This window comes from Staurois parvus, unplaced genomic scaffold, assembly GCF_062004578.1.
Source record: "Staurois parvus isolate SC_StPar_1 unplaced genomic scaffold, SC_StPar_1.0 ptg000746l, whole genome shotgun sequence".
NCBI classification, from domain to species: Eukaryota; Metazoa; Chordata; class Amphibia; order Anura; family Ranidae; genus Staurois; species Staurois parvus.
Window position 1 is genome coordinate 2256261 of NW_028318542.1, and position 13094 is coordinate 2269354.

The following is a 13094-nucleotide window of genomic DNA, read 5'->3' on the forward strand; positions in this document are numbered from 1 at the left end:
TTTTCCATAATGGATTTTATGGCATCACTGCTAATCTCCCCCCTGTCTTCTTCCTCAGTGGAATTCTCCTCAATAAGCACCTTCTGCTGCTCACTGTGGAGTTCAGAAAATTCTTCTGTGGTCAGCTCCTCTTTATGTTCCTCAACAAGCTCCTTTATGTCTGCACTGTCGAAGTCCAGACCCATACTCTTGCCCATGGACACAATCTCCTCCACTACATCTGCATCAGACCCTTCAAAGTCACATTCAGTGACACATTCTGGCCACAGTTTCCTACAGGTATCTGCCACCCCTCTCTGCCAATCCCTCCACTGGCTTCCAATTGCCCAACTGATAAAATTCAAAACGCTAACACTGACGTATAAAGCCTTTCATAACACTGCCCCTAATTACATCATCAACCTTGTCTCTAAATACCACCCAAACCGTACTCTCCGCTCCTCGCAAGACCTCCTACTCTCTAGCTCCCTTGTCTCCTCCTCCCATGCTCATCTCCAGGATTTCTCAAGGGCTTCACCCATCCTCTGGAACTCCCTACCCCAATCTATGAGGCTATCGCCTACTCTGCTCACTTTTATGCGCACTCTGAAAACCCATCTCTTCAGGGAAGCCTACCCCAACCCCAGCTAATACTGGAATCCTCTACTCTTCCTACCACTCCATCCCCCACAGCTAATTACCTCTTGTACCACTAACCCCTCCCTCCTAGATTGTAAGCTCCAAGGAGCAGGGCCCTCTAATCCCTCCTGTATTGAACTGTATTGTTACTGTACTGTCTCCCTCCATAATGTAAAGCGCTGAGCAAACTGTCGGCGCTTTATAAGTCCTGTATAATAATAATAATAAGGTTCGGTGAGTGGCATCTTCCTAGGCTTTGTCAATGAGGTTGATGTAGTGGAAAACATTGAAATGTTTCTTCCAGAATTCTTTCAGATTTTCAGGACGTCTCTTCAGTGACATTAAAACACCTAGTGAAGCATGCCTTTGTGTACAGCTTCTTGAAGTTGCAGATCACTTGCTGGTCCATGGGCTGCAGAAGAGGTGTCGTGTTGGGGGGAGTAACTTGACCTTTATGAAGTTATAAGCAGCGTCCATATCATCCACCAAGGCTGGAAGGTGTGCCGGGGCATTGTTCATAAGAAGAAGGCACCTTTCAGGCAGTTGGTTGTCAGAAAGATATTTTCTTACTGTGGGTGCAAATACCTCGTGCAGCCATTCCATGAACAATTGCCTTGTGACCCAAGCTTTCGCATTGGCCCTCCACATGACAGGCAGTCTGGCCTTGTTCACATTCTGTTCCCTGAATGCATGAGGGGTCTGAAATGGTACACCAGTAGTGGCTTAATCTTCAGATCGGCGCTTGGATTTGCACACAGCAAAAAAGTAAATTTGTCCTTCATGAGCTTGTGCCCTTACAGTGCTTTTTCCTCTTGCATGATCTAGGTTCTGTTCAGCATCTTTTTCCAGAAACGCCCTGTTTAATCATAGTTGAACACTTGTTGAGCGACGCATCCTTCTGTCTTCACGAATTTTGCAAATTCTTTCTTGTACGCTTCTGCAGCTGACTTTTCAGAACTGGAAGCCTCACCATGTCTCGTCACACTGTGGATGCAGAATTTTTCAAACCACCCTCTACTGGCTTTAAATTATTTACTTGCTGCACTTGTAGAGGGTTTTTGTTTTGCAATAAATCACTGTGCAAGTTCCTGGCTTTTTCACAGATCATAGCTTCACTAATGCTATCACCTTTCAGCTGTTTCTCATTCAACCACACTAAGAAAAGTTATTTCCACCTCTTCCAACATTTGTGTCCTCTGCTTGGTTAACATCCTTTTGCCACATCAGCTCCTTTGATGGCAGTTTTCTTCTTCAAAATAGTCGAGATTGTCGACTTCTCCATATTGTACTCCGAGGCCAGATCAGTCACACAAATATCATGGTCATGCTTTTCTACAATTTCCTTCTTCAGCTCAATGGTTTTTTTCTTCACAACCTTATTCTTACCATTCTTGCTCTGCTCTCTTTTTACCACCATGCGTGCTCTGCACATTCTTGTCACATTCATTACTGCTCTGCACATTCTTTTCGTCTTCATTACTGTTCTGCATGTTCTTGTTACCTTCATTACCGCTCTGCACTTTCTTTTTACTGCCATACTTGCTCTGCACAATCCTGTCACCTACATTACCGCTTTGCACTTTATTGCCACCTTCATTACCGCTCCACGCGGTCTTGTCACCTTCATTACCTCTCTTCACATTCTTGTCACCTTTATTAACACTCTGCACTTTCTGGTCACCTTCATTACCACTCTGCACTTTCTTTTTAACAACATGCTTGCTCTGCACATTTTTGTCACCTTCATTACTGCTCCTCACTTTCTTCTTACCACCATGTTTGCTCTGTTTTCTTTGGAGCCATACTAATGTCCAAAACAGTATGTGCTAAAAGGCACACAAAACAGCTTTACAGCAAGTGTGCACAGGGATGTGCAGTACAGTACTGTATAGTACTGTAAGGGTCTTCACAGTACACTCTCAGTGTCTGTCTGTGACCGCGATCTCGCCTATAGGAAATCACGGCCACGTGTCAGAGCAGGGAAGATGGCTGTGGCTTGTGTGCGTCAACCGAAGCGGAGTTCACGAACCAAAGCAAAATTTTTGTGAACTCTTCTGTTTGCAAACAGAGTTGTTCGTGAACAGAAGCGTTCGTGAACCGAGGTATCACTGTACTAACTCTTATACTAACTCTTGGCTATAAAAGATGTAGGTAGTCGAAGAGGAGGCAGGGAGAGGAATTTCATTTAAAAAGATAGCTTAGTTAGAAAAACATGTAGGTTCTCTTCTAGCTACCAATATAACAGCTCTCCTCTAGGTAGAACATAATCTAGTTAGTGTGCACAAAGTAGATGTTTTACCTGTCCAGAAATTGAGTTTCTTATCCTGAATGCATCTTTCAACATTGCAAGAAGACCAACAAAGTTCTTGTCCTTATAATCAAAACGTTGACCAAAGACAATGGAGCAGATAACATTTGATACTGCTAAGGTCACCAGGTATGTAGGGTCAAAAGGTGAACCTAGAGGAAAATTAAATAAAATTAAATAAAATGCATTCCTTGAATCAAGTGAATCATTAGTGGGGCCAATGCATAACAAAATAGAGAAAAGCAATGAACACAAAAGCAGAGATGTTGTGATGACCAATTGGAAAAAAAAGTTAAACCTGATTGGATATCTCTTAACAACCAGCATGCCGGTATTATTGTATGCTTGGATTAAATCAGTTTCTTCAGATAATCACTCTAAAGCCTGAAGACAAACAGGTCAGGGAACATTTTAAACCCACCTGCTGTTTTTCTAAACTCCTCTATAAGGCAACGTGATTCCTCCTGGATCCGCTCTTCAACACTTCTCTTCCCCATTCCAAAATTTCTCAGTGTGGTGAGAGAGAAACGCCGGAGCTGCTTCCAGCGCTCCCCATTACTAAGCATCACTCCTGTTGACAAAAACTAGCATTTTGTAATAATTATTGAAGTGAAGTATATGTAAAGCCAAATTTTTTTTCATTTTGGGTATCATACTTAGGAGTTAAAACATTTTTTTTTGTCTTTGTCCTATTAATTTGGGGAGCTTTCCCTTCGCTTTCTGTCTCAAATGCACATAAAATTATTAAACCCTTACAAAATACATATTCTTTAAAGCTGAAGTCTAGAGGACCCACCAAAAACAATTATTTATATTATACCCCCATTGAAGTTGTTTTCTTGATCTTTATTCAAACAGACAAATGTAATATAGCTAATACAAACAGGAGGAAATTTTACCTTTTCAAGCTTTTTTTAAACAAGAATATCAATACATGTAATGGTGTAAGCTGGAAAAAGTAAGTTTGCTCAGAAGTTATTGCCCCCTTTAGCAGAAAATATGTCTTGTAGGTGTTTTGCATAACTACCCATTAGTCTCTGATACCATTTATGACCACTCCTTCTTGGATAAACTGCCTATTTCAAATCCATTATTTCATTGGAATTTAAATCAGGGCTTTGACTAGGCCAGTCCAAAATCCTTAATTTCCTCTTTCTGAGCCATTCCTCGATTTTGAAGTGTGTTTCAGATCATTATCATGTTAAAAGATCAATTTCTGGTTTTACTTCAACTTTTGAAGAGATAGCCTTATATTCTTCTTAAGCAGACTTTTATAAAGTTGCAGAATTCATGGTTGATTCAATGTCTGCAAGCTGCCCAGACCCTACAGCAGCAAAGAGACCATAACATTTCCACCACCATGCTTACCAGTTAGTGTGAGTTTCTTCTCAAATTCTGTTCTTGGTTTGCATCATACATGTTTAGCATTTACCGTACTTTATCTTGGTTCATCAGTCCACACAGCACATTGTTCCAGAAAACCTGGTCTTCGCCTATGTATTCAGTGACAAATATTGTATTGCTCTTGTTCTTTTTGGACAGCACATGATTTTCCTGGCATACTTCCTATGCATATTAATTTGGGGTAAAACCATTCTGATTGTAAATGCCTCCACTTTGACCCCAACTGTTGAAATACAGTAGCTACCTACAGATCCTGTGAGGAAATTTTGACTGCCTTGGAAACTTCCTTTAGCATCAAGCTGTCAGCTCTTGGACTGGATTTTCTGGGTTGGTGAGTCTTGGACAAATTAGCAGTCCTTTGAAATCTATGCCACTTATAGATTATCTTCCTTATGGTGAAATGACTGATAATAATGATAATCAATCTTTTTTAAATACCTTATTAGAGTCATAGGCTCTTGCAATCTTATTCTCAGAACCTAAGAAAGCTCTTTTGATTTTGGCACAATGCCGCCACATGGCAGCAGAGAACACCAGCAGACCCTAGATGCTTAACTGTACAAAAAAGTAGCAACCACCTCACCTATGACCAGTCGTTGCAGTAAGGCTCACATGAAAGGGCAATGCACATCCCTAACAGACACAAATTTCCCAGCACACTTACCAGCCAGCCTGAGAAAACACCAAACTTGCCCTGTCTAACAATTCCCGTTTAAAACAGAGGGTTTTGTTCGTGCACATTTGCAAACATATTGTGTAAGCCACAGTGCATACGTCAAGGCACCTATGTGTACTGCTGTCTTACCATTATAATTTTCAGTGTATCCCAAGTTGGAGCACATATAGCAGTGCATAGATTAAGGGCAGGTTTGCCTTGAGGAAGCCCACCTCTCCTTAAAGGTACAGGGATGCACAGGATGCCCAACAAAAGCACAATGGCAGCTGAAGTCATCCAGTGTATCCCTGCATCCAATTCAACTTTCCCTATGCACCTTACTGCAAAAGCTGGTTAAAGATTAGGGTGGTTGCCACTTTTTTGTACAGCCAATTGCTTCCTTTTTTTTTTGCGGGCTGGCTGGTAAGTGTGCTGGGAAATTTGTGTTTGTCCTAGATGCTTAAATTTTTAGTAAGACAGGTTCCATCTGCATACTCCCCAGGAAGATTTTAATAATTTTCACCACATTTGGAACATCTAATTCTAATTTCATGGATTTGAAGGGGTGATAAGTGTAAAGGTGCACTTACGTTTTCTATATGACAAATCTGCACATTTATACATTTAGAATCTTAATTTTAGATTATGAGATTAATACACCAAGTCAATTTTATGTTTAATTTGCTCTCATATATCATCTTTACCTGATATTACCTGATATCTTTAGCCCGCCTCACTACCTGCCCCCTGGACCCTATCCCCTCTCAACTCCTCCGGTCACCCCCCTCTTCCCTTATCCGCTCCCTCACCCACATCTTCAATCTCTCCCTCTCTACTGGCGCATTCCCCTCCCCCCTAAAGCACGCACATATCACCCCCATCCTCAAAAAGCCCTCCCTGGATCCCGCGGACCCCAACAACCTCAGACCCATCTCCCTGCTGCCACTCACCTCCAAGCTCCTTGAGCGCATAGTCTACGATCGCCTAAGCGCACACCTTATTGACAATAACCTCCTTGACCCATTACAGTCCGGCTTCCGTCCCCTACACTCCACCGAAACTGCCCTCCTCTAAATCACTAACGACCTACTAAACGCCAAAGCCAAGGGCGACTACTCTGTCCTCCTTCTCCTGGACCTCTCTGCGGCCTTCGACACAGTCGACCACCCCCTCCTCCTTAATAAACTACTCTCCCTTGGCATCAGAGATACCGCTCTCTCCTGGTTCTCATCCTACCTATCCCAACGCTCCTTCAGCGTCACCTACAATGGTGCCACCTCCCCCTCCCTCCCCCTCTCTGTTGGGGTCCCCCAAGGCTCTGTCCTTGGACCCCTTCTCTTCTCCATCTACACCTCCTCCCTGGGCACACTCATACACTCCCATGGCTTCAATTATCACCTCTATGATGACTACACCCAAATTTACCTCTCCAGCCCTCTCCTCACCCCCACTATCTCCGCCCGCATCACTCACCTCCTAAACGACATCTCAGGCTGGATGTCGCTCCATTTCCTCAAGCTTAACCTCTCCAAAACTGAACTCCTCGTCTTTCCCCCTGCCCACACCCCCCCCCATCCTATCCATCACCCCCACCAACACCACTATCATTCCCGCCCCGCAAGCCAAAGTCCTTGGCGTCATTCTTGACTCGAATCTCTCCTTCCTCCCTCATGTCAAATCACTTGCAAACACCTGCAGGCTCCATCTGTGCAATATTGCCAAGATACGTGCCTTCCTCACCCCAGACACCACCAAACTTCTTGTACACTCCCTCATCATCTCACGCCTTGACTACTGCAACTCTCTTCTCACTGGCCTACCCAAGTGCAGGCTCTCCCCGCTCCAGACCATCCTGAACTCAGTGGCCAGACTCATCCACCTCACCACCCGCTCCACCTCTGCCACCCCCCTCTGCCTCTCCCTCCACTGGCTCCCGATTGCCCAACGCATCAAATTTAAACTTCTAATCCTGACCTACAAAGCCGTTCATAACACTGCCACTGACTACCTCACCAACCTGATCCCCAAGTACCACCCTACCCGTACCCTTCGCTCCTCACAGGACCTCCTTCTATCCTGCTCCCTGGTCTCCTCCTCCCATGCACGACTGCAGGACTTCTCCAGGTCCTCCCCTATCCTCTGGAACTTACTGCCCCAATCCATCTGACTGTCGCCTTCCCTCCCCACATTCAGGCGCTCCCTCAAAACCCATCTCTTCAGGGAAGCCTACCCCACCCTCACCTAACGGCCATTCTCCCTCATTCCTCCCACCACTTCATCCCCCTCAGCCACTTCATTCCTCTCAGCCACTTCCTATTGTTCCACTACCCCCTCCCTCCTAGATTGTAAGCTTGAAAGAGTAGGGCCCTCTTACCCCTCGTACACTGTCTGTTTTTGTTGTACTGTGCCATGTATTGTCCCCCCTATTGTACAGCGCTGAGCAAACCCTTTGGCGCTATATAAACTCGATGTAATAATAATAATAATAATATTCATTCAAACAATGTGTTTGAATGAATTTCTAATGTTTTCCTGTTCAAATCTGTTGAAAAAAGCCTACAGTTTTCATGGGGTGCACTTAGTTATCAGAAATTTTTTGTGAGAGAAAGATGAAGCCTGCCACTGCTGACTTTTCAGGCAATGGCAGTCCCCTGGCTATCATACTGATGCTCTTGCTTCAATGCTTTGAGTTGTTCACTACTTGTTTCAGGTCAATGAATTACAAAGTATTGAAGTGGATAAGCATAATAGCCAGCCTGTTAGCATTTTTATCAGCAGGTTACCTTTGGTAGATCTCATGGTTTTCTTAGTAAAGTTTACATGTAATTAGAGGTGTTACATACCATAGTCTTTAAACACAAGTTGTGCTCCCGGAACCTTTGCTCTGTCACCGAAAATATCTCCATTGTCCACTAAAGCCTCCTTCACAGCATCATATCCATGTAGGACCACCACTGTTCTGCTCCCCAAGTGGACAGTAAACACATCTCCGTGGATCTTCGCAAGCTGTGGACAAAACAACAAAACATTATTTGTAACTGATATACCTACTATGAATTTCACACCTGCTGTCTGCAATATGTTGAAAAGCCTTCAAACGGAAGATAGTCTCTTGGTCTATTTATTATTGAATGTGTTTTTCATTGAGTTTACATTTTAAATAGGACTGCATACATATTCATATACAGTATATGTGTAGTACATAGTGTAGGTCAGATAGGTCTCGCTTGCCTGAAAATCCAATCATCATCTCATGTCTATAGTTCACTTTGCATCCCTGTTACAACTACAAATATATTTAGGATCAGATGGTGTACTTAAATATATATATATAAAATGTTTGTGTATGTGTTTGTATGTTTCTGTATGCAAAGTGAAGGTGATTTACCTTTGTAGCTGAGGAGTTGGAATAGGGGTATAACATATGGAGGTTATGAGCTAGAAAATGGCTAATGGCTTATTATGATTGCCTGTTCCGATCAACTATAACATAATGATGACCCACTTAGTAGTGAGTAAGTACCCCTTTTATTGTCAAAAAAGCCCTGACCCTTCATGGCACAGACACAACTAGATCTCTGAAGGTATGGTGTGGTATTTAGTACCAAGCCATTTGCAGCAGATCCTTTAAGTCCTGTAAGTTGCAAGGTGCCTCCATGGATTGGACTTGTTTTTCCAGCACATCCCACAGATGCTTGACTGGATTGAGATCTGGAGAATTTGAAGGCCAGATCAGCACCTTGAACTTGTTGTTGTGCTCTTCAAACCATTCTTGAACCAATTTTGCGTTGTGCCAGGGTGTGATATCCAGCTGAAAGAGGCCACTGATAAGATGTGGTAGCTGCACTAGTTTTCTTTTTTTTAGTTTTTGTCATAATGTTTTCTTTATTTTCACCTTGTGATCCTTCCAGTAAGTCTGTTATTTATCAACTCTCCTTTTACAGACCAAGCAGTCCAGACAAAGTGGCAATTAGAGAGTTGAGACAAACCATTTAACACTGACAGAGGTGCTTACAATGATCAGTTTTATAATGTATTTATTTATGTAACACACACACTTGCTATAACTTAGAAAGTGTTAGCTGGAGTTCACTTTAATTTGTTAGTCAACTCCATCTAAATGTGTTAGTGCATCTAGCTCAGCACAATCCTCTGCCAAGATTGACAATGCTACTGACCACATGTGTCTCCATTGCTCCTCTAGTGGACTGGAGACACCCCAAGACAGGAAGTGTGTTACTGGCTGCATCCCCAGGTGAAAAAAAACAAACTCCCCCAAAAAAAACAATGCAGCCACCACATCCAAGGAGTGGTAAACTGCAATATACATTACATTTTTGGTTTTGAGTTTAATACCACTTTAATTTATATTAGGTATTATATTTCCAATGGTACTGGCTAAATTGTTTATTAAAAAAAAGCACACAGCACCAGGTTTTGCCTCTTGTTTGAGTTGCCCGGGTTCCTGCCTATCCGCCCTGAACTTAGGTATTATTAAGCCTTTGCACCTGTGTGTTAGTGTGTTAGAGAAAATATTAAATTCATTTCATTTTTGAGAATTGACTTCAATGAGAACACAGATGTGTGTCTCGCTTCTGTGCACATCGGTCCGGCGCCAGGTTTTGCCTCCTGTCCGAGTTGCTCAGGTTCCTGCCTATCCACCCTGAACTTAGATATATTAAGCCTTTGAACCTGTTTGTTAGTGTTCGGACAATGTGTCTTGACGTAGAAACAGGACCCCTTTGATTGCTGTGGTGTTCACCGACATTTGAGTACTATCATATTTTGTGTGTCTGTTGATCCTGTGTTTGTTCTCAATGTTTTCCCTTTGGCTGTGCAGTGATATTTCCTTTGGTTTCTGTCCGTGGATTCCTTCATTCCCTGTTGTATGTGTCTGCCCTTCTCAGAAATGTTGTTGTTTGTTTTCCTGCAGTCCTTTCCAACTTGCTGCAGTAGGTTACCTTTGCTTCCTAGTATCTTGTGCATACCCCTTGTCCTTCCAATATGCTGTTTGGTTGCACTGTGCCCATATGGATGTGTTAGAGAGCTACACGCTGGGGGCTGCTATGGAGTGCAACATCCACACTCTCCAGTGGCTCTGGTGAAGACTGGGTGACTCCTTAGATCCTGAGACTCTGACACACAACCATTTGCAAGGAACGGTACCTGGGTACACCTGCTTAGTTGTTGCCACTGGCCCGCTAGTTCTTGAGTTACAGTCCTAGGTGGTCTTACTCCCTGAACGTGACAATGTGGAACAGCTAAATTTGATCCCCCTTATCTCAGTAGATATGTACCCGCTGCACCCCCTGTAGTTGCTGCCTCAAACTCTCACCTTTATGAAGGACTTCGTCAGATCTTTCATATTCAACTGCAGTACATTTCCCAAAAAAGGAAGAGGGGTAGGCCCTGGGGGCAGGTGACTATATTTTTTATTTTTATTCCTCATAAAGAATAATATGAGACAGATGACACAGAAAGTCAGGATTAGTGTGCTAGAATCCATGGAATCCATTGGCCTTGGAATGTGCTGTCAATAACCTGCCATATAAACAAAACATAAAAAAACTATATCAACAACGGACGTCATGCAATGCTGTTTATATGCATCATTTTTCTACATCATTTTATGAACCACAATTAATTATTTTCTGTGCAATAATTTCAGTTCAGTTTCAAAGAAAAACATGCTCAAGTTTGCTCACAAAGAGGGACAACACAATTACACAGAATATCAATTGAAGAGAATAGCAGGAATGAACAAATAATCAGTTAAATTCAGTTAACTGATTGGGAGTCTAGACCAGAGTAGGGCATTCATAATCCAGAGGCCAGATATCCCAGCGTAAAGCATATCAAAGAAGGAGAAAGAATCAGAAAGAGTAGAAAGGAGGGGAAAGGGGAAGAAACTTCCTACTGATCCAGGACTGCCTCAATTATCACACTACAAGTGCCCTAAGCTGGCCTGATGTAGAGAAGGGAATAATTGATTCAAGGTTCCAGAATTTTGAGACTTTTTTAAGTGGGATTCTATTAAGACACTGGACAATTTTAAATTTACCACTGAGGTGGTCATATGATCTTTCATTTCCTGGAATTTGACTAATGGCTTCTTTCAGGCCTGAGCAATGGTTCGTTTAGCAGACAGAAATAAGTAGGATACTAACTTGATCGGGACCTCACACAGAGGTCCCGTATGACGATCGGTGTTCCACTGTGTCTGGAGGACACAGCGGGCACCGGATCGTGGTTTATAAACGGCCATGCGACCCTGCACTGCCACCATCCGGCTGTTTATATACAATGGCCAGACGGGAGGTGGTTTATACAGTGACAGTGCTATTTATTAGCACTGATCACTGTATTAGTGTCACTGGAGATGTCAGTGGCAGTAAGTGTCAGAATTCCCACTGCAGTCCTGCTATAAGTCGCTGATCACTGCCATTACTAATATGAAAAAAAAGGCAGTATATATATCGCCATTTGTAGACGCTAAAACCTTCATGTAAACCAATTAATTTACACTTATTGGGTATTTTTTTAGCAAAGACATAGCAGAATACATTTTGGCCAATTTTTTCAAAATTGTCGGTCTGTTTTTGTTTATAGCGCAAAAAATAAAAAATGCAGAGGTGATCAAATACCACCAAAAGAAAACTCTTTTGGGGGAAAATATGACATAAATTTCATGTATGTACAGTATTGTATGATCGCACAATTGTCAGTTAAAATAATGCAGTGTCGTATTGCAAAAAATGGCCTAACCAGGAAGGGGATAAATCTTCTCAAGGGCAAGTGGTTAATAATGAAAGAAAGAGGCCCTTGCAGTAACTATCTCTTTCCTGTGCACATTCTTGAGATTACCTTCTCCTAAATCAATGGCTCTACTCCTTCTCCCCCCTCCCCAAGACATCTCCCACTGAGAATCCACCCAGAAACATTTCCACAAGTGGTACCACACACCTAGAAGGCTTGAATCCATTTATACTGGTTGGTCACCAGACAGCTGGCGCAATTATGACAATAATGGATAGCTAATTCACATATGACGGTCATGCCCTGATCTTCTCAAATTCTGAAAAGACATTAATGCATTCATGTCAACTCTCACTCGGACCCAGCTGGTTCTGTCCCCACAACGTGTCCTACTAAGAATCGGATTCCAGAGTGTGACCAGAGCCAGTCGCAGCTTACAGAGCAGGCTGTAGGGGACCGGTCACAGAGCTGGAGGAACCCTGCTGGGACCAGTAAGGAAGTATTTGCTACCTTTCTGTTCAACCCTACACATAAGGAGCATTTAACCCTTGTGTTGGGGAGCCCACTGCAAAGGTGACATTTTGTTTTTATTTCTACAGTTGGACAACAAGAGATAAAACCATACCATGGTCTTAATGAACCCCTCTAAATCATAACGCACTGTGCCCTGTTTGTGACCCTGCTACAACATATACATTATGAACATAGATAAAGATATCATATCACAATAAATAAAAAAAACCTAGTCTCAACAGGACCAAATTTCATTGTAAACATGTATAACAATGAAAAACTGCTTAAGCAAAAAAAAAGTGATACGGATACAAGACCTGTCCTCTGTGTGACAGATCAAAAGTGATGATCATCTCTTCCAACTTCATTAGTCACAGAGCGGATTGGGGAATGGCTTTTCCTCCATCTCCTCTGTGTGAAGCTCTCTCTGCCATTTACCATGGTTTTAGGCTCCGAAGAGGAACAAGTGAGCCCACGAACCACCGTTGATGGCAGCGGAGGGAAGTGTGTAGCCCTTCTTGGTACTGTAAGTATGACTGGGAGGCAGTAGAGTCACCTGGATCGCTTTTACTAAAGTGTTAATTGCTTATTGGAAAGAATGACACCAAGCTCATGGTGCAACTACATCCATAAGTTTGGTATAACTTGTAGCGCTAATCTTATGAGGGCCACTGTGTTGTGGGTACCCCTAAGCTTTGCACAGCCAGGCAACATGCATTTTCCACACTTGCATCCACAGTCTGTAAACAGTCTGTGAGCTTGGTTGTGTTATTTTATTAGGTGAAATAACTTAGATAGGGTAATAGGGATTATGGGAAGCCCAGTTTGGCTCGAACCAAT

At 42.8% G+C, this 13094-nt stretch overlaps 1 protein-coding gene across 1 annotated transcript in view; it reads right to left on the minus strand.

The window, feature by feature from the left end:
- Window positions 1–10523, minus strand: part of LOC149445109 (cytochrome P450 2C8-like) — a 36059-nt gene extending 25536 nt beyond the window's left edge. Inside the window, exons 1-4 of the mRNA XM_089654155.1 lie at window positions 10321–10523; window positions 7829–7991; window positions 3348–3497; window positions 2918–3078 (exon numbers count right to left, since the gene is read on the minus strand). Of these exons, the coding sequence (XP_089510281.1) occupies window positions 2918–3078; window positions 3348–3497; window positions 7829–7991; window positions 10321–10500 (654 nt within the window). The 5' untranslated portion in view covers window positions 10501–10523. The remainder of the gene's footprint in view (window positions 1–2917; window positions 3079–3347; window positions 3498–7828; window positions 7992–10320) is intronic.
- Between the last annotated feature and the right edge of the window lie 2571 nt (window positions 10524–13094).